At 41.5% G+C, this 22,682-nt stretch overlaps 1 protein-coding gene across 1 annotated transcript; it reads left to right on the top strand.

Annotated features, from left to right (window-relative positions):
* Positions 1–18,296: 18,296 nt before the first annotated feature.
* LOC309558345 (taste receptor type 2 member 41-like) lies at positions 18,297–19,280 on the top strand (the record flags this gene model as incomplete). Its single annotated transcript, XM_082261412.1, has 1 exon — positions 18,297–19,280. One exon carries the CDS (start codon positions 18,297–18,299, stop codon positions 19,278–19,280), a length of 984 nt encoding a protein of 327 aa, XP_082117538.1.
* Between the last annotated feature and the right edge of the window lie 3,402 nt (positions 19,281–22,682).

Raw genomic sequence — 22,682 nt, 5'->3', positions numbered from 1 at the left:
GGCAGTTTGTTCAGGAGAGGGGTCAGTGTGTACATAAAGGGCGGGTGTAGGATTAAAGGGGGGCAGTGTGTGCAGGAAGGGGGTGTAGGGTTAAAGGGGGCAGTGTGTGCAGGAAGGGGGTGTAGGGTTAAAGGGGACAGTGTGTGCAGGAAGGGGGTGTAGTGGTAAAGGGGGGCAGTGTGTTCAGGAGAGGGGTCAGTGTGTACATAAAGGGCGGGTGTAGGATTAAAGGGGGCAGTGTATACAGGAAGGGGAGTGTAGGGTTAAAAGGGGGGCATATGGTGCAGGAAGGCAATGTGTACAGTTTTTTTTTTTTTTTTATGGGGGGGGGGGGATGCAAGTAGCTGGTCTTGCCTAAGGTGCAAAATAGTCTAGCACCGGCCCTGATTAGTGGATCAATTTTGTATCTTTCAAATTTAAGGGAACAGTACACCTTTTTTTATTAGCACTTTTTTGCTTTTCATATGACATTTGTTTTTTGGGTAGTTAACCCTTTCAGGTTATATATCACATCATTTGAGAACAGCGCACCAATTTTGTTGTTAACTAAAAAAATAAGTAAATCAGAAAATCACAACGTCATAATGAGAGAAATTACCCTCCATCTGAATGAAGTGACGCTTTTAAGGTTAGTTTAAATATCAAGCCAGAGAAATTGCAAATCCACAATAAGAATGTAGAATAAAAAAATAAACAGAGAAGAGCTGGAAGCTCAATTACGTTATAAAGCCATGATTTAAAAGCCAAATAGGTTTACACGAAAATTCAAGAATTACAAATCTAAAGAAAGAGAAAAGCTGGTGAGCCGGAAAGAAGAGGAAGATTCCAGGAAGGGTAGAGAAGAAGAGACAGAGATAAAAAGGTCTTCTCAGGGAACTGTGGATTAAAGTACTCACACTGACACAAGGAGGTTGTCAAAGCACGATGGCTGAACATGGGATATCCAGGGCTGCCAAACTCGGAGGAATTTATCATGGGTCTTTTTTTTGTTGACCACAATGTCAGTCATGTGAAAATGAGAATTGGGGTTTTCCAGGCTCTGGCAATGGTGAGTTTGGTTGCTGCAAAAAGATGCAACGCTAGTTGCCACTCCTGTCAGAGTAGGTAAAAGGGAATTCCGCGCAAATGGATCTCTATTATATGGTTGGCTGCAGCCTACCCAAAAATATAGTAAAACTATATCTAAAAATAGAAAAAGTATTAGGGTACTTGGCGCTGCCAAATAATGGACAAATAAAAAAGATGAACGAATAAAAAAGTATATAGAGTTGTGTCTCCTAGGTGTATATAGATGTTCAATGTAAAATAGTAATGCTGTAAATAATGGTCCTTAAAGTATAGCCAGTAGCACAAATAATACACTAAAGTAGTTAATAAAATACAATCTAAATGCAAACCAATGTAAATATATATAGTGAACAATATCCAAAGACAATAAATAAATAAATAGTGATACTTAAAATAATTAGTGTAAACACTAGGTGGCAGTGTTGATTTAAATTAATATATGTGGATATCCAAGTGAACCAGATATTGGGTGATACAAAGTGCCAAGTGCTGTATTTACATCCAATGTGAATGACAATATCTGCAAGGGAAGAGATCTCCAAATAAGTGCAAAAGTGGATATCCAAGTGAAAATTAAATATATATACAATTTAAAATATTAACTAAAAGTACATGTGTTGTGCCAAGTGAAATATATAAAAAATGTGGCAAAGCTTAGGAATTGATAAAAGAAATCCCAAAGATAAATAAATAAATAAATAACTGGTGATTAAATATATATGAATAAAAATAAAAATGAAAAAATTAAATAGTCCGTAATATAAGTGGCAGAACAATCCACAAAAAGTATATGTTCAATATAATAGTCCAACAACGTGCAATATAGTGCAAAAAGGTGCCAAAGGGAATTGCATTCGATGGGGGGTGCTTCCCGGTGTGGATCAGGATGTGGGTGCTGGGTGAGGGAATTCCGTGCTCCCCCTCCTATGTAGCCCGCACTCACCAGAGAGCGGCACCCCTACAGGGGTAACCAGCATTGGGTATTTGGGGTATGTCCCGATAACCAGCGATGAGCCTCTCCTCTCCTCTTTAAGACCAGTTGCACTTCCTCCCTCAAATGGTAAGGTTATTAGAGTAAGCGATGTATACTAGGAGTGATAGGCAGCGCTCCAGAATGGTAAAGGAGATGTCCGGGATTATATGGATAAGAAAACACTCATATAGTGAAGTCCCGTAATGTATGTTCATTTATTAAACAAATAAAATCAGGTACTCACATTTAAAAACAGGATAAAGCATCTAAAGGCAAGTAGGGACCGCGAACCCCTCGTATGGCGGTATTTCCGGACGCCGTGCGCCTCAGCGGCCGGACATGCGTCTCAAGGTGCGGAACTGACGTGCCTACGCTCTACGCGTTTCGTCATCAAAACATCAGCGTAAGGCTACGTGAGTCCCGCTGATATAAATGCTAGTAGGTTGCCCGGCAACCGGAACAAGCGTCAATCAAAAAATACATACTGGCGCGTCATCAGTTGTTGGGCAGATGTTGTTGTTACAAATCTAAAGGGAAGGTGAAGCTCCACCCAAGCAATTTATTCGGCCAATGAAATTTTTTCATAGAGTCAGACTCAGCAGTTGCTAAGCTGATATATTCAAGATGGAATATTGTGTTTAGTGATCACGGATAAAGCCAGTTTCGGTTAGTGATGCAGGAATATGTCAAGAACGTCTGAATTAGTGGTTCTGCAATATGAATGCTAAGTAACATTACATATTAGAGATTAGATTAGAAGAATATTATAAATTTAATGTTTTTAAAGAAGTGGATAAAAGGTGTTTGGATCAAAATGTGCTCTAATTGACAATGTCAGAAAAATTAAGTAAAAAAAAATATATATAGCTATATTGTAAAACCATATGTAAGGACATATATATTAAAAATAATGACAAATCTAACAGCATAGCTTTAAAAAGGTGTGTTATACATATTTAAAATAGGGTTCCAGTGGGACTACTTAATACTTGAGGGCTAGTATGTTTATAAGTGCATTGAAGGAAATACAAAAGGAGAAAAATATATAAAATGTCACGGTAAGTATAAATATTTGTGATGTAGTGCAAAATTAATCTTATTAGTGAAAAAGACGTAATAAATAATATAAAGGAGAAATAGTCTAAAATATAATTTATAAAGGTCATTGTTAAACATTGTAAGATTATGTAAACAAATATGTTGTGAGACATATTAAAAATACCAGTGATCAAGAAAAATGTATATATGTTAAGGGACTAGGGAGTGTATATGGAAATATTAATAATATATGTGTCATGGTGTAATAGTGTTCCAATTACTGGAATTTTGAAACCAATTGATTTCCTGTGGACAGGCAACCCACTTGATGATATGTATCTATACAAAGCAACTAACAATCCAAATCATCCAATAGATATAACTTAAAAAAATAATAAATAAAAGCATAAATAATTTTAATAAATATGTCATGTATAAGTCAAGATGTGACATCTGGTATACCATAAGGACCAGGCCTTAACGAATAAATGTTCAATGGATAGCTTTAAAGGATGTATCAAGATGAGAGTTAATCACTCATAAAGTGCACAGATATTTGAGTCGAGTAATCACCCATAAATAATTTTGGTGTGATCATAGGTGAAAAAGATGACATACCTATTAATGAATGTATTCATTCACAATGAACGTGTTGGGTTCACATAATTATGTCTAGAAGGAGCCAAATAAGGAATTATCATAATATAAAACAAGAATCGCGCTAAATGTGCAGAACTGTGAACTCGTATAGAGAACTAAAGTCCATAAACCATGCGTAACACCAAAGGCTAAGACAGAGGGATAAGACCATCAATACAGTTCCAAAGAGATAACAAGTGGATGAAATGAAGTTCATATGGTCGTCCACCCAGGTGTATGTATATAAACACAAACAATCAGTGAAACCTCCACCACATGAAGCCTCTTACCAGAGGAAGGAAGGGTTAAAGCAGTAAGTAGTTATGGGACTACTACCACCCATATCCTGCAAGGCAGCTCCTAGAAAGTCCACCCGAACTTGTTCAAAAGAAGCGAACCATCTGGGATGAATTCCAAATCCACTGGAATGGGCTGGATCCACTTTTAGCAAAGTATGCATATAATACAAAACGGAAACAAGCCCATAGCGTGATAACGTTTAAAACATTTAATGAAAGATAAAAGACGTGCACTCACCCTGAGGTGAACGTAATACAGCAAAAGTGTAAATAGATGACACCAAGGCACAGGGCGGGCAACTCCGGTATTCGGGCGTGATAAGGAGTGTAGACTCAGCACCTCCCGAAGCTTTTCGTCCACCGACGTTGTCAAGGGGGTATGGAAAACACTCATCACGCCAATCAATATAAAGTAAATCTAGGAGGAAATGATATGGAACAGCTGGTACTTCCTGTCGTGACCACTCGGCAGGAAGTGATGTCAGCGTCACATGCCCAGGATTCGGCCAATGCAAAAGGCCAAGGAGCTGGGTCACTTCCTGTCGTGACCACTCGGCAGGAAGTGATGTCAGCGTCACATGCCCAGGATTCGGCCAATGCAAAAGGCCAAGGAGCTGGGTCACTTCCTGTCGTGACCACTCGGCAGGAAGTGATGTCAGCGTCACATGCCCAGGATTCGGCCAATGCAAAAGGCCAAGGAGCTGGGTCACTTCCTGTCGTGACCACTCGGCAGGAAGTGATGTCAGCGTCACATGCCCAGGCTTCACATGCCCTGAATAACTAAAAGAGACCAAACGGCCTAATTCAGCAAATATAAAACAAAGATTAATAATAACACACCCGATAAACAGAATTGCCGCTGTGATTTGGTGTCCTCTGCACAATAATAAAAGAAATAAAATGTACAGGATCACATAAAACTTATATAAAACATTCACAATGACACAGTAATATAAAATTAGAAAAATATGTAACCCCAACAGGGTCACTCCTAAAAGGAAAAAGGAAAAGGGAGAAACTAGCACAGGCAAGTCAGCAGAAAGAAATGAATTTTTAAATATAAACTTTGAATTGAAGGGCTCATGAGACCGAGAATATAGTAAACAAATAGGGGACAATATGAACATTGACCCAATCAGCTATTGTTGATAAAGGCGTTCACGTCCCACTCTATATTGAGACCAAAGGGCCGATAGGCCTTAAGTAAATAAATCCACTTGGTCTCAAGTCTCGAGACCTCTCTTTTAACGTGGCAGCCTCTCCAGTGGGGTTGTAACACATCTATGACCATAAATGAGGTTCCTCCAGGGTCCCTGGCATGTTTATGGTCAAAATGCTTGGACAAAGAATGTTTAGGAAAACCTCTTCTAATGTTCCCTACGTGTTCATTCATGCGCACCTGAAAAGGGCGAATGGTGCGGCCCACATAATGGAAACCACAAGAACATGTGATAAGGTACACCACGTTTTTTGTGCTACAAGTGGCAAAATGTTCGATGTCATAAGATTTGCCCGTAACATTTGAAGAAAAGCTGGTATATTTTCTACCCTTTAGGCTATTCAGTTTACAGACTGCACAGCGTCTGCAAGGGTAGTATCCCTTCATTTGAAAAAAGGGGATAGGTTTACGGGGAGGGTCCACAATATTAGGAGCAATAGAAAGCCTCAATGGGGGCAAGCCCTTGTATGTGATGGCAGGGATTTCAGGCAAATGCGGACCCAAAACCCTATCACTCCTAAGGACATCCCAATGTTTTCTCAGGAGTTTCTTCACCAAAAAATGCTGAGACGAAAAGTTGGTGAAAAAGGTAAACTTAGGAGGAGCCCTAGGCTTTCTAGAGGGGTCTTCAGGGATCACAGGTTTGGAGGAAGGATTCAAAATATGTTCACGATCCAAAGAACCTACTTCAGCGGCAATGGTATCCAATTCCTCCAAACTGTAACCTCTAGAAGAAAATCGTGATTTCAATAATTCCACCTCACTCCAGTAATCATCCAATTTGGTACAATTTCTCCTGATGCGCCTAAATTGGCTCTTAGGCACCCCCTTGAGCCAAGGGCGATGATGACAGCTGTCCAAATCAATATAGCCGTTACGATCGGTCTCCTTGAAGTGGGTGGAAGTGATCAGATTACTTCCCTCCACTCTAATGCGTAAGTCCAAAAAACTGATCTCCATCTCGCTGGACTCATATTTTAGTTCTATACCCTTATTGTTGGAATTAAGGGTACACATGAAGGAATCCAAAGAGGAAAGGTCGCCCTTCCATAGGAGTAGGACGTCGTCTATATAACGCCTCCATAGGAGGAGCTCGGGAACACTTCCCGAATAGACGACGTCATCCTCCCATTTGGCCATGAAAAGGTTGGCCATGGAGGGCGCAAATTTGGCCCCCATGGCCACACCCCTCTGTTGGAGGTAATACTGGCCCCCATACCAGCAATAATTGTGTTTCATGGCAAAATTTAACAAACATAAAATGAAATCCTGCTGTATGCCTGGTAAAAAAGAATCCCTAGATAAATAGTGGCTAACGGCTTCCATACCGTCCGAGTGGGAAATGATAGTATACAGGGATGTCACATCGGCAGTGACCAAAAGACATCCCTGTTCCCATACCACCTCCTTCAGAATGTTAATTACTTGTGTTGTGTCCTTCAGATATGAGGGCATATTGGACACAAGTGGTTGAAGGAAAAAATCCACATATTTCCCCACACGGGAAGTCACCGAGTCCAGGCCACTGATTATAGGCCTACCAGGAGGCTGGACTGGATTCTTATGAATCTTGGGTAAAATGTACATGATTGGTACCCTGGGAGCCACAGGGACCAAAAATGCCTTCTCCTTTTTATTTAAAATACCCCTCTTAAAGCCGTCCTCCACCAATGTTACCAAGGTGGATTTAAACTTCCGTGTGGGATTTCCTCGTAAGGGAGTGTAGGTGGCGGTATCAGAGAGGATGTTCACCATTTCACTGTGGTAAGCATCCTTACCCATAACCACTATCCCACCTCCCTTATCGGCGGGATGTACAACTATATCACGCCTGTTTTTCAGAGAATCAAGACCTGTATTGAAATCCTTATCCAACTGGGGTCTGGGAATAAGCATCCGATCTAAATCGGCACTTACTACCTCTTTAAACACTCCCAAAGAAGGGGCGAGAGCCCCAGGGGGGTTAAAGAGAGAGGCGTTCCTAAGTGATGTATGCTGGTAATCACTAGAACTAGAGGCTCCTGATTGCATAGGATTGGAAATGAGATGACGCTGGACATTCAGCTTACGGACAAATTTCTGCACATCAACAAATAAATCAAACTTGTTGAGAGAGCGAGGAGGGACGAACTTGAGTCCCTTACTAAGTACCAGCTTCTCTTCACTAGAAAGAGGAGCCCCACTCAAGTTGAAAATTCCAGCGTCATCTACACTTTTCGCCTTTTTGGGTCGAAGTTTCCTCCCCCCTCTGCACCCTCGTTTGGCTCTATGGCCCTTTTTGGTCTGGGCTGGTCCCTGGGAAAAAAATTTCGATTCTCGCTACTGTACCCACTAGTGGAGTAGTGGAGGGACCTTCAAAGGTATCAGGACCCCTATCCCTCCAATTGGGTGAGTCACGGTATTCAGAACCCCTCCCCCCTCGGGGATAGTTGTTATAGCCCCTTTGAGAAGGTTCATTCGGATAGTGGGTAATATATCTATTATCCACCTGGTCCTCATAACCATACAAAGGTTCAAATTGGTTATGATTGTAAGTTTGAGAGACATACGGAGGACGGCCACCACCACGTCTACCACGGCCCGATTTTCCACGGCCAGGTTTCCCCTTTCCCCGAGGTCTACTTCCCTCAAAGGCCCCTCCACGAGCCACGGAGTCATAGGGTCTCGGGGTAAGAGGGAGACGGGAATTAGATGCAGTGGCCGGAGTCTGACTCAAAAGGGGCAGAGGCTCAACTCTGTTAGACTCCAATCTGGACTGCCACTTAAAAACTTTTTTGGTTTTATAGTCCTCCAGATCTCTCAAATACTTTTTACGCTTTTTGTTTCTTTGGTCAGACTCCTCCTTTTCCTTTTGCATTGGCCGAATCCTGGGCATGTGACGCTGACATCACTTCCTGCCGAGTGGTCACGACAGGAAGTACCAGCTGTTCCATATCATTTCCTCCTAGATTTACTTTATATTGATTGGCGTGATGAGTGTTTTCCATACCCCCTTGACAACGTCGGTGGACGAAAAGCTTCGGGAGGTGCTGAGTCTACACTCCTTATCACGCCCGAATACCGGAGTTGCCCGCCCTGTGCCTTGGTGTCATCTATTTACACTTTTGCTGTATTACGTTCACCTCAGGGTGAGTGCACGTCTTTTATCTTTCATTAAATGTTTTAAACGTTATCACGCTATGGGCTTGTTTCCGTTTTGTATTATATGCATACTTTGCTAAAAGTGGATCCAGCCCATTCCAGTGGATTTGGAATTCATCCCAGATGGTTCGCTTCTTTTGAACAAGTTCGGGTGGACTTTCTAGGAGCTGCCTTGCAGGATATGGGTGGTAGTAGTCCCATAACTACTTACTGCTTTAACCCTTCCTTCCTCTGGTAAGAGGCTTCATGTGGTGGAGGTTTCACTGATTGTTTGTGTTTATATACATACACCTGGGTGGACGACCATATGAACTTCATTTCATCCACTTGTTATCTCTTTGGAACTGTATTGATGGTCTTATCCCTCTGTCTTAGCCTTTGGTGTTACGCATGGTTTATGGACTTTAGTTCTCTATACGAGTTCACAGTTCTGCACATTTAGCGCGATTCTTGTTTTATATTATGATAATTCCTTATTTGGCTCCTTCTAGACATAATTATGTGAACCCAACACGTTCATTGTGAATGAATACATTCATTAATAGGTATGTCATCTTTTTCACCTATGATCACACCAAAATTATTTATGGGTGATTACTCGACTCAAATATCTGTGCACTTTATGAGTGATTAACTCTCATCTTGATACATCCTTTAAAGCTATCCATTGAACATTTATTCGTTAAGGCCTGGTCCTTATGGTATACCAGATGTCACATCTTGACTTATACATGACATATTTATTAAAATTATTTATGCTTTTATTTATTATTTTTTTAAGTTATATCTATTGGATGATTTGGATTGTTAGTTGCTTTGTATAGATACATATCATCAAGTGGGTTGCCTGTCCACAGGAAATCAATTGGTTTCAAAATTCCAGTAATTGGAACACTATTACACCATGACACATATATTATTAATATTTTCATATACACTCCCTAGTCCCTTAACATATATACATTTTTCTTGATCACTGGTATTTTTAATATGTCTCACAACATATTTGTTTACATAATCTTACAATGTTTAACAATGACCTTTATAAATTATATTTTAGACTATTTCTCCTTTATATTATTTATTACGTCTTTTTCACTAATAAGATTAATTTTGCACTACATCACAAATATTTATACTTACCGTGACATTTTATATATTTTTCTCCTTTTGTATTTCCTTCAATGCACTTATAAACATACTAGCCCTCAAGTATTAAGTAGTCCCACTGGAACCCTATTTTAAATATGTATAACACACCTTTTTAAAGCTATGCTGTTAGATTTGTCATTATTTTTAATATATATGTCCTTACATATGGTTTTACAATATAGCTATATATATTTTTTTTTACTTAATTTTTCTGACATTGTCAATTAGAGCACATTTTGATCCAAACACCTTTTATCCACTTCTTTAAAAACATTAAATTTATAATATTCTTCTAATCTAATCTCTAATATGTAATGTTACTTAGCATTCATATTGCAGAACCACTAATTCAGACGTTCTTGACATATTCCTGCATCACTAACCGAAACTGGCTTTATCCGTGATCACTAAACACAATATTCCATCTTGAATATATCAGCTTAGCAACTGCTGAGTCTGACTCTATGAAAAAATTTCATTGGCCGAATAAATTGCTTGGGTGGAGCTTCACCTTCCCTTTAGATTTGTAACAACAACATCTGCCCAACAACTGATGACGCGCCAGTATGTATTTTTTGATTGACGCTTGTTCCGGTTGCCGGGCAACCTACTAGCATTTATATCAGCGGGACTCACGTAGCCTTACGCTGATGTTTTGATGACGAAACGCGTAGAGCGTAGGCACGTCAGTTCCGCACCTTGAGACGCATGTCCGGCCGCTGAGGCGCACGGCGTCCGGAAATACCGCCATACGAGGGGTTCGCGGTCCCTACTTGCCTTTAGATGCTTTATCCTGTTTTTAAATGTGAGTACCTGATTTTATTTGTTTAATAAATGAACATACATTACGGGACTTCACTATATGAGTGTTTTCTTATCCATATAATCCCGGACATCTCCTTTACCATTCTGGAGCGCTGCCTATCACTCCTAGTATACATCGCTTACTCTAATAACCTTACCATTTGAGGGAGGAAGTGCAACTGGTCTTAAAGAGGAGAGGAGAGGCTCATCGCTGGTTATCGGGACATACCCCAAATACCCAATGCTGGTTACCCCTGTAGGGGTGCCGCTCTCTGGTGAGTGCGGGCTACATAGGAGGGGGAGCACGGAATTCCCTCACCCAGCACCCACATCCTGATCCACACCGGGAAGCACCCCCCATCGAATGCAATTCCCTTTGGCACCTTTTTGCACTATATTGCACGTTGTTGGACTATTATATTGAACATATACTTTTTGTGGATTGTTCTGCCACTTATATTACGGACTATTTAATTTTTTCATTTTTATTTTTATTCATATATATTTAATCACCAGTTATTTATTTATTTATTTATCTTTGGGATTTCTTTTATCAATTCCTAAGCTTTGCCACATTTTTTATATATTTCACTTGGCACAACACATGTACTTTTAGTTAATATTTTAAATTGTATATATATTTAATTTTCACTTGGATATCCACTTTTGCACTTATTTGGAGATCTCTTCCCTTGCAGATATTGTCATTCACATTGGATGTAAATACAGCACTTGGCACTTTGTATCACCCAATATCTGGTTCACTTGGATATCCACATATATTAATTTAAATCAACACTGCCACCTAGTGTTTACACTAATTATTTTAAGTATCACTATTTATTTATTTATTGTCTTTGGATATTGTTCACTATATATATTTACATTGGTTTGCATTTAGATTGTATTTTATTAACTACTTTAGTGTATTATTTGTGCTACTGGCTATACTTTAAGGACCATTATTTACAGCATTACTATTTTACATTGAACATCTATATACACCTAGGAGACACAACTCTATATACTTTTTTATTCGTTCATCTTTTTTATTTGTCCATTATTTGGCAGCGCCAAGTACCCTAATACTTTTTCTACTCCTGTCAGAGTAACTCCTCAATTGGCTTACAAAGGAGAGCTTCATAGGAATTTCTCATGATGTTTGAATGGAGGAGGGTACGTAGGATGAGCCCAACTCCATATTCTGCACACCCTTCGACATGACCACCATATTTGTTCAATTGTCCCCAAGCAGATCGATGGATAAGATGGGATAAAACGAGTCAGATGAGCCGGCGTATGAAACCATCTGTACAGAATTTTATATGCATTATCTTGAATGAGTAAATTCATGGAACACTTGGATATCACCAAGGTCATAATCTGCCAATCTGCTGGATTCAACTCCAAACCCAACTCACTGTCCCATTGATGTTGGAAGGACCGCACTGTTTATTTTTTTTGGAAGATACAATAGAGGAGTATATGATGGAGATAAGGCCTGTGGAATGTGGGCGGGCTCTACAGATACTCTCAAACGGTGTAATCGCATAAGGGGAGGCTGCTTTTTGTTTTTTTTAACATGTAACCAGCAGCAGAGGACTAGAAGCTCCTCCTGCTTATGTTTCCCTGCAAACAGGCTGGTAGAGAGCCGAGTCATGTGACAGCTGGATGTCCATTAGGAAAAGGGTACTTCGATTTTTTTTTTTTTAACCACTTAAGCCCTGGATGATTTTTCTGCTCAAAGACCAGGGCCTATTTTGCGATTCGGCACTGCGTGACTTTAACGGACAATTGCGCGGTCGTGCGACACTGTACCCAAATTAAATTGACGTCCTTTTTTTCCCACAAACAAAAAAAGAGCGTCAATTTTGAAAAAATAACAATATTTTCCAAAAAATTTTTATATGAAATCCCCCCCCCCCCCCCAAAAAAAATGTAAAAATCTAATTTTTTTTACATTTTAGGCCAATTTGTTTTCTGCTACATATTTTTGGTAAAAAAAAAATCGCAATAAGCGTATTTTGATTGGTTTGCGCAAAAGTTATTGCGTTTACTAACTAAGGGAAAGATTTCTGTCATTTTTATTGTTTTTTTTTAACTAGTAATGGCGGCGATCTGCATTTTTTTTGCAGGACTGCGACATTGTGGCGGACAGATCGGACCCCTGACTGACATTTGACACTTTTGGGGGTACCAGTGACATTACTACAGTAAACAGTGCTAAAAATATGCACTGTTACTGTAATAATGACACTGGCAGGGAAGGGGTTAACTTTATTAGTGATCAAGGGGTTAAGTGTGTCCCTAGGGGCGTGATTATAATTGTGGGGGGCGTGGCTTGTGATGTAACCACATAGACATACAATCCTACATAGCAGGATCGTATGATCTCTGCAGTTACACCAGGGAGAATGACAGACGGCTTTGTTTACATCAGCCGCCTGCCTTTCTCCCTCTCCAGTGGACATCAGAGCCACCGGTCACTCATGCGGGGACCTCAGTGAACGAGCGGGGGTGGGAGCGCACCTCCGGCAGCGCACGCTCGCCCCCTGCAGGCTCCTGGGCGAGCAACGTAGTACTACGTCGCTTTGCCCAGGAGGGGCTGACTGCCGCAGTAAATATACTATGAGCGGTCGGCAAGCAGTTAACCACTTGCCTATTGGCCACTTAAACTCCCTTCCTGGCCAGGCCAATTCTTTTGGTGGCATTTAATTACTACTGAAAAAAGATAAAATAATCCACGCTAGGATGTGTAAAATCACAAGTAATGGCTGCAGCCTACCTCCTAAATATAATCCAAGAGGATATATGAAAGAAAAAGATTTAAGTGGAGGTAAATGGCGCTGCCAAATAAGATCAAAGAAATATGGACCCAATCAAAAGTGCAACACGGTTGTGTATAAATACAATCTATAGATCATAGAAAAGCAAATAAAACTCACCAAATTCTAAAAAAAATTTACTCCAGGTGTTGTGCCTCTCCAGGTGTTGTGCCTCTCCAGGTAAAGGTTACTCAGTGCAAATGTACAATGCTCTTATCGCATATAAAGTGACTCTGTGCTATAAAGGAATCCACAAGATGCTTGTGTCCAAAAATCTAGTGATGATCCAAGTGTGGCCTGTGTAATGGATCAAACCTGCTCCCCTCACTCCCAGGACCAAACTCACCAGAAGTACTCACCCCCACAAGGTTTGTAAGCCTTGGATATATGGAGAAGTGTAGCTCCTATGGACCTCTAATGGCTCCTATGGACCACTAATGGCTCCTATGGACCACTAATGGCTCCTATGGACCACTAATGGCTCCTATGGACCATTAATGGCTCCTATGGACCTCTAATGGCTCCTATGGACCACTAATGGCTCCTATGGACCTCTAATGGCTCCTGAGGACCTCTATTGGTATCCCATGGTTCCGAATGGTATCCTGGGATCTCCTTGGAAGGTATATCCTATGCAACCAAGAGCGCTCCGGGTATATGTATAGGGAAAAGAAGGGGCTCGTATAGTGTAGTACCGTTAAAAAGCATATAAATCTTTTATTAGTTGTGTACTCACATACAGAGATGAATAACAGGCAGTAGAAAAAAGCACATACTGTGCGGTAGATGTGGTGGAGCTCTTCTGGAATGCAATGCGTTCCAAGCGGCCGGAAGTGCGTTGAATCTACATATATCCAGATTTATTTATTTAATTTATTTTGCTGCATCTAGTCACTTTGATTTGCTATATTGATTACTATTACTATACCAAAGCCATCTATATTTATATTTATTTCTTTATTGATATTTATTTGCACACCATTAACTAAATTTTTTTTAGAATTTGGTGAATTTTATTTGCCTTTCTATGATCTATAGATTGTATTTATACACAACCGTGTTGCACGTTTGATTGGGTCCATATTTCTTTGATCTTATTGGGCAGCGCCATTTACCTCCCCTTAAATCAATTTAATCACTATTCCTTTGGTCTGTAGACTAGCTATGGCCATTCAGAGAGGTGATCCTGGTGGTGAGATCCATTTTCTTGAAACACCATTGCTGTCCTTGTAATGCAGAAGACCTGAAACTTGAGACATTTTGGGAAAAGTTCAGCTCTCTGTGAATTGTGTAGTGGATGATAATGACATATTATTTGGAATTCGATCACTTCCCCAAACTCCTCCTGTCTGTTGGAGTGTGGAGGCTGGAACCTCATCTTATTATCTCAAAAAAGATGAATTGAATATCATTATGATCACTGTGACAGTCTGTACAGAACCCTGTCTTCAACCCTAGTGTCAGGACCAGGATCTGAACCCACAACCTCTGCTGCATCCCGCAGTAACTCTTTTGAATGTGCCACCAGGAGTATTGGACAGATCCCTGCCTGATTCCTTACACAACTTTGTCTTGTGTTTTGTTTCTCCTGAACCTAGAACCCTTTGCTCCTCCCATGAACTTCCCATTTTAGCCATTTATCTGCACTTATTGTTTGCCAGATTGTTGTGCTCTCTACAGCTGATATCTTGCTCCTTTACATTTGTGCAGCTGTCTTTAACTCCATTACCACTCACTTCCAACCTTTGGCTTGCTCCTCAACTACTCTTCTGCAACCACTTGTTACCGACCCTTGGTGTGTTCCTCGACTGCGCATCTACTTGATCCCAATCTACAACAGCTGGTTAACCATATTTTGTCTTGTTTACTGACAACAATTCTGTTGATTCCTACGTGCTAAATCTGCTTGTCAGGTCACCTGCGGGACCAAGTGACGGGGAGCGCACCGCAGAGGTTGTGGACTGTGACTACTGAGGGTTGATAGCTCAGAGTAGCAGCTACACAGGGTCGCAGCCACGGTCCTAGACAGGAAGCTAGAGAATAAGATTTCCCAGGGCATGGAGTCTAAGAGCCAGCAGGTTTTGCCCAAGGCCTCTGATGGTGAGGATGGACTTGGCTGCAGCTGACTCCAGGTCGCTGCCCCCATGGTCTCCCAGCTCACGCTTACGGCTGGCTCAGGTGGATTGAGAGGAAGCAACAGTCCAGGGCAAAAAGGAATAGTTGGGAGAACAAGCCAAAGGTCAGGGAAACAAGCAGACAGGGATGGTCAGGCGAACAAGTCAAAGTCGGCACATGGGAATCAGACATAGAGCACACAGCAAGAATCACCCAGGGAAACTTTCACACAATTGTTGCTCGGGCATGCTGGCTTGCAATGTGCAGGTTAAAATAGTGTTTCCTGTTAGAGGCTGGGGTCGAGCCATGCTGAGAGAAGATTACTTAACCACTTTACTACAGCCCGCCACGGTTAAACTGTGGCAGGCAGCCGCTCCTGCTCAAACTGCCGTAGGTATACCTCGGTCGCACGCAGGGAGCTAGGGGGCAAGCGTGCCTGCCCCTGCTCATCAGCGGGAAAGACGATGCACAGGGCAGGCGGCTCCGATTGCCGCCTGACACCCTTGATCGCTCCCGGCTGAGAGAGAAGAACGGTCAGATGTTGTAAACAAAGCTAACCGTTCTTCTCCCTGGAATGATCAAAGAGTGCCTGTTATCCTTCTATATAGGATCACAGGTCTCTATGATCATTTCACAAGCCACGCCTCCATACAGTTAGAATCACTCCCCTAGGCTCACATTTAACCCCTTTATCACCCACAATGCTAACCCCTTCCCTGCCAGTGTCATTATTACAGTGACAGTGCATATTTTTAGCACTGATTACTGTAGTAATGTCACTGGTACCCCCAAAAGTGTCAAAAATGTCAGTCAAGGGTCCGATCTGTCCGCCGCAATGTCGCAGTCCAGCAAAAAAAATCACAGATCTCCGCCATTACTAGTAGAAAAAAAAAACAATAAAAATTACATAAATCTTTCCCGTAGTTAGTAGAAGCAAAAAAACTTTTGCGCAAACCAATCAAAATACGCTTAGTGCGATTTTTTTTTTCCTACCAAAAATATGTAGCAGAAAACAAATTGCCCTAAAATGTTAAAAAAATTTGATTATTTTTTTTTTCGGGGGGGGGGGATGTCACATAGAAGAATGTGAAAAATATTGTTTTTTTTTTTCAGAATTGTTGCTCTTTTTTTGTTTATAGCGCAAAAAATAAAAATCGCACAGGTGATCAAATACCACCAAAAGAAAGCTCTGTTTGTGGGAAAAAAAGGACTTCAATTTTATTTAGGTACAGCGTCGCACAACCGCGCAAATGTCCGTTAAGTTATTGCAGTGCCGAATCGCAACATATGGCCTGGTCATTAGGGGGCAAATGCTTCGGGTCCAGAAGTGGTTAAACACACAGGTGTGAGAGCACGGTCCCTAAAGCTGATACACCGACCAGAGAGGTAAGCAGTCAGAGAATGAAACATTACTGCAGATTCATGACACTGCTACTGGACACCGGCTTGCTCACCTCCTGGAGGGGCCATCCTGGGGAGTGTGACCTGGTACTAACATGCAGCAAAACCCATCTCCACCATCAGAAGCTCTGCTAAATACCAGTTAGTGCTTAGGCCCCACATCTTGGGTGAGCCAGTGTCATCTACAAAGGTGACCTGGTTGTATAAGTTATCCTACTAATCTGTGGGAGTCTCTTTACTGCTATAGATACTGGTCTCTGTGTCAGACCCCTGACCATGACCTAGTGCAGTGATGGTGAACCTTGGCACCCCAGATGTTTTGGAACTACATTTCCCATGATGCTCATGCACTCTGCGGTGTAGTTGAGCATCATGTGAAATGTAGTTCCAAAACATCTTGGGTGCCAAGGTTCGCCATCCCTGACCTAGTGTATACCTTTTGGATAAATGGGAACATTTAATTATGAGCCAGATCTTCTTGCCCAGCATCATCAACTGACCTCACAAAGGCTCTTAGTTGAACTGGCTTCAGTGGAGGCTGTTATGGTCACAAAGGATGGTGTCAGGAAGGCTCTGGCAGAGGATGAGTTAAAACTCACAGGCTAATCCCTTCTCCACCCTTCTCATCTAGAAAGAGCATTATTTAAGCTGGATCAGCACACAGGTTCAGTGCTGTCTCGTCTTCAGCTTCCCCTGTTGTTCCTGCTTCTGCTACCTGTCTCCACCTGTGAAATACCAATCCGGCTTGCTCTTGACCACCCCTGCCTCCTGCCTGCCTCGACCTCGGCTTGACTTTGACCATCCTTCTGCACCACCGATTTCATCTGATCTGCTCTTCCTGTGTATGACCCGGCTTGTTTAACTCTGCTTACTTTCAGTTTCTGGAAGCTCCCAGTCACACCTGCTGCCTTCTCTCCACTGGAGTTCTGTGGCCACCTGACGTCCTACTCTGCCATTAACCAGCACCAGCACGCCATCAGGCACTCGTGCGACTCTGTACTCCCGCGCCTTCTGTTTACACTACCAGGGGCCCTGAGTCAGAGGTGTAAGAGAGGCCTTCCTCAGCATATTCAGGCTCCACCCACCAGGTACGTGACAGATGGGGCCACTCCATTTTACTGGCCATGGTTTTGGAATGGTGTGTCCAATAAGCTTACACAGGAGTGAAAGTCATATATACAAATACCTTCATCATATATTGTATGATTATACCATACTGATGGTGTTTTTTGCATTGCATAAGGTAACAGGGCCTACAGGAGAGGTACGAATAACTTGTTACATTTAAAACCAGTAGGAATCAGCTCCAATCACAGTTATAAACTTCAGTTTAGTCTAAATGTACGATCACTGGGCAGGTTTTACATTTAATGTTAAACTGTAGTACATGTGGTTACCAGTAAACCCCCTTTGAATGTGATCAGTTGGTAGCACACACCTTAAAAGGTGCCTTATATAAATCCCTTAAAAGCTATCAGTACATAGAACTTATGTTATAAGTAATGAACTGGTTAAAAGGGTAGTGAGATATCACATATCCAAAAAAATGAGTCAACATGCAAAAGAGATTTTCCTCTCCCAAACACCATGTAAAGCACCTCGTCATGTGATCATATCCCATAATGTCAGTTACAGAAGATTCAGTGATTATTGGTGGTCATCGGATTCCAGCTGATCACTTCACACTGGCAGAGCCAGGATCCCGGGCAGGACAGGACATGTCTTCTCTCCGGTGGATTTGGTCGGCATTTACCCTTTTCCAAGGTTTGGTGGTCATTTTTTTAAATTCCTACATTGTCTTCTTCCATGGGAGAAACCTGACAGAAGGTGGAAAGAGAAATCAAGTTGACCTAATCCACATCGTCATGGGAATAAATAAAATTGCCATGCGCTGTTCATGGATTGTAAATGAAGTGAAATTTTGGTTACCAGATATTACTGATTTACCTTATTACTATATCTCATTTTTATTTAATGCTTTCCACATATATTTTAGCTACTGGCTGACAGCCTGGCTCTGCATCTATTACTCCATCTTTATCACCAACTTCAGTCATCGAATGTTTCTCTGGATTAAGAGGAATTTGTTGGCATTTCTGCCTCAGGTGCTTTTCCTGACGGGAGTCGTGTCATTGGTCACAGGTCTTCTTGCATACATGTGGAGATACAATGTATTTTCTCTCATCCATAATTCTACAAATGGAGCAACCAATGAAGATGTTTCCCTTACTTATTTATGTAAGAGCAGTGCTATCATCCTTGGCTCCTGCCTTCCATTTACTGGCATTGCCATCTCCCTCCTGGTCTCCCTGTCGTCTCTTCTGAAGCACGTCAACAACATCAGCCAGACTGGTTTCAATGTTCAGGTCCATGTCACCCTCATAAAATCAATGGCCATGTTTCTCATTCTCTCAGTCTTGTCCTTCTCCTGTTACATGATTAATCTCACAAACGTGAATAATTCTAATAATTATTTATATTTTATCATCCAGTCACTAATGCTGACCATCCCAACACTGGAATCCATAGTCGTCATCAATGCAAGTCCCAAACTGAGGAAGACATTTCTGAGCTGGTTCTGTTTCAGGGGGACTGGTGACAGTTAATCTGAAGCATCTTTGGGCAAATCCAAAAATACTCAGAATCACAGAAGGGGCCTTTGAGTCAGCTGATCTAGCTAGGAACTTCCATGGTTGTAGAAGTGTGTGTAATGAAGAACCTATGCTGTCTATCAGCTAGCTAGACCTAAATTCTCCATGTCCGGACATGCCTGTTTGTCTCCTTGGATACACATATCTTATCACCACTTCAAAGCCATAGGGTATGTACAAAGCGTGCCTATTTTTTGATCCCCATATATGGACTTTTTCTACAATGATCAACAGGGATATGCTATATCACCAATGTTCAAAATAAACATTGGTCAGACTCTTACATCCAATGTGCACAATGCCGGTATCACTCTTTGGATCTCCGGAGCTTAGTCAACTTTCTAGATTTAGTTGGCAGAAGTCCTAACCCTATCAATTCTGAACAAAAAAGTTGTGTCTAGATTTTGAACTTTAATTTTTTAAGGCAATGCAAAGGACATTGAGAGTAAACATTTCATATATATTTCCAAGGCCTTCAAGAAGAGAATGATGAGGTTTAAGCTCTGAATATCAATCTTGGTCAGCCCAAAGACCCATTTTCATTACCGTGTGTCATAAACAGAAGGTGACCCTGAGGTTTGGCTGTTGTCATTTTTGAGCTTTAATCTTTTAGGACAAGGCGAGAAAGGTTAGGTGTATAAATTTCGGACTTATTTCCAAGTTCTTCAAGAAGAGAATAATGAAGTTCAAGCTCTGAACATCAACCCTGATCTGCCAAAGACCCATGGCAAAGACCCATTTTCAGCACTGACTGCCCAAACAGAAGGTGACCCTAACATTTGCCAGTTGTCTTGACCACAGACCATCTTCTGGACAGTATGATGGCAATTTCTTCTAAGCACTGGTACCATGACCTGATAAATAGCTTGGACACAAAGCCGTCTGACCTCACCAATCTCATGATGGAAATGACTGATTCCATTGTGCAGTGCTGTAGATGGCATTGACTTTAGAGTCACAGTGGAAAAGTTCTCTCTGCCTAAAACACGGCATAAATGTAATTAACCCTATACAAAGAAAAGATTGAACCAATGATGCGTCCCCAAATTGCATTCATCCTTCATAGTTGTAAATGAAAAAGAAAAACAATGATACATTAGTGAGATGAAAACAGCTGAAATTGTCCATCTCATGGGGGAAACGGTGAACAATGCTATTGGGTGTTTGATAAATGTAGATGGCATTATTATGTTATTATTATTATTATGTTATTATGTAGATGGCATTATTATGTTATTATTATTATTATTATGTTATTATGTAGATGGCATTATTATATTATAATGATTTTCTTCAGAAATGTATCAATATTTGTCTAAATGTATCAATTGTGACTCACTCCCCCACACAGATGTCAAAAAGCTAGAAACCAAAAACCAATGCAGCCATCACATCCAAGGAGTGATAAACTGAAACATATATGACATTTTTGCTTTTGGGTTTAGATACACCTTGAAGTCACCATGGGAAATAATGAGAATATGGTTGGAATACAGGAATCTGATCCGGCAATGTCTAGTGAACTTGTATCCAATGCGTGCATGTAAAATAAAAAGTAAAACATTGTTTTATTATTATATGGAGCAATCTTTTCCCCCGTCAGTGTGCCCGTTCTTTTACACTATTGCCACCAGTGCATCATGGGGGATATGATCCCATTCCTTTTTTTTTTAAATTTGACAATTTTTATTGATTTTAATACATATACCAAACAAACTGACATAAACAAGAAAAAACTTAGGACACAGAGATGCCAACATATGTAGGATCATTATGATATCGGCTCCCAGTTACCCAAAAAAAAAAAAAAAGTGGGGGGAAGGCCTGCCTCTAAGGCATTCTCCCATCTCGTTAAATAAACCACCAATAATCACACTCCAATCTAATAAGTGTATGTCTGTGTAAAAGAAAAAAAAAAGAAACACTGATGTGCATACGAGCCCCCCACTGAATATTTCTCTACTCCCATAACGGAGTAGAAAAATTAACCAATATACACTCACAAAAACAAAACCCCGTGAAGAAGAAGGGGCGTGTGCCCCTACTGACTCTTGAAAACATTGTTGACTGTGAATTGATATAGAAACGTTGTGAATCGTCTAATCCTCCACCATCCATTCCCCTGGAGGGGAGGCAGGGGAAAAAAAAAGTCCCCCTGTGAGGAAGAAGGGGCTTGTGCCCCTAGTGAACACTTATAAACAATACGAACTGTGAGTCAATATGAGAGAATTATGAAGAATCTAATCCTCCGCATTCCATTCCTAAAAAAAAATCTTGGATGTGTGTGGAGGGGCACCTGGCTTTAAAAAAGGCCTGAATTCTCCCCTAAATGTACATAATATAACAGAATACTATCATATAGGTAGAGTTGATCCAAGGAATATCCGATTGCCTCGAGGGGGATCAGGCAGGAATTTTTTCACTTCTGGTAGCAGATTTGATCATGCATGAAGTCCGTGCAAGTCGCGCCGAGGTCGCGGTGCACGCTGTGCACCGCAACTTCACAGGTCGCCCCATCAAGTCATGTCGCCCCTGTTTGGACGGGGTCCAAAGGATTTTTTAATTTAAAAAAAAATAACAAAGAAGTCATACTTACCTGCTCTGTAATGGTTTTGCCCAAAGCAGCCCGATCCCCATCTTCTCAGGTCCCTCGCCTGCGTTCCCCTTTGCTGAGTGCCCCCATAGTAAGCCGCTTGCTCTGCACTCGTGCATGCTCGCACCCTAGTCAGCTCTCTGCATCTGTAAGACAAAGAGAGCACAGCTTAGTCCCGCCTCACTGGCTGTGAATGACAGCAGCCGGCGCCAATGGCTCCTGCTGCTGCATGTCAGCCAGTCAGGAGGGAAAGACCCAGGAAAGCCTCGGGTCACAAGCACATCGCTGGATTGAGATCAGGCTTAGGTAAGTATTAGGGTGGCTGCACACTGAAGGTTTTTTACCTTCATGCATAGAATACACCTTCAGCCTTTACAACCACTTTAAGGCATGATGATGACTAAGGCTGGCCATAGACAGTTCAAATCTTGACCCGTTCAGCAGAGTTCAGCCGAGATTCGAACCATGTATTGAAAGGCTGAATGCAACCCAAGTTGATCAATTGATCATCTTGGGTACAACCAACCTGCTGGATGTAACATGTGATTATTGCTAGTGGCTGTAATAACTTCTAGCAATAATCACTGTGTTCTCCTGGCGGGGACAGCTCTACCCTAGCCCCCCCCCCCCCCGCCTCACCAGGAAAACACAATGGTTCAGTGGGAGGGATTCCCTTGTCAACACACAACCTGTGGTTGCAGGATTGAAATTTGCTCCGTCTATGGCCAACGTCTCCTAGGAGCACTAAATGTTTAAAAAAGTCC

The sequence above is a fragment of the Pelophylax lessonae genome (assembly GCF_965119305.1).
Source record: "Pelophylax lessonae genome assembly, chromosome: 6".
Taxonomy (NCBI): domain Eukaryota; kingdom Metazoa; phylum Chordata; class Amphibia; order Anura; family Ranidae; genus Pelophylax; species Pelophylax lessonae.
This window is presented reverse-complemented; position numbering and strand designations above follow the sequence as displayed.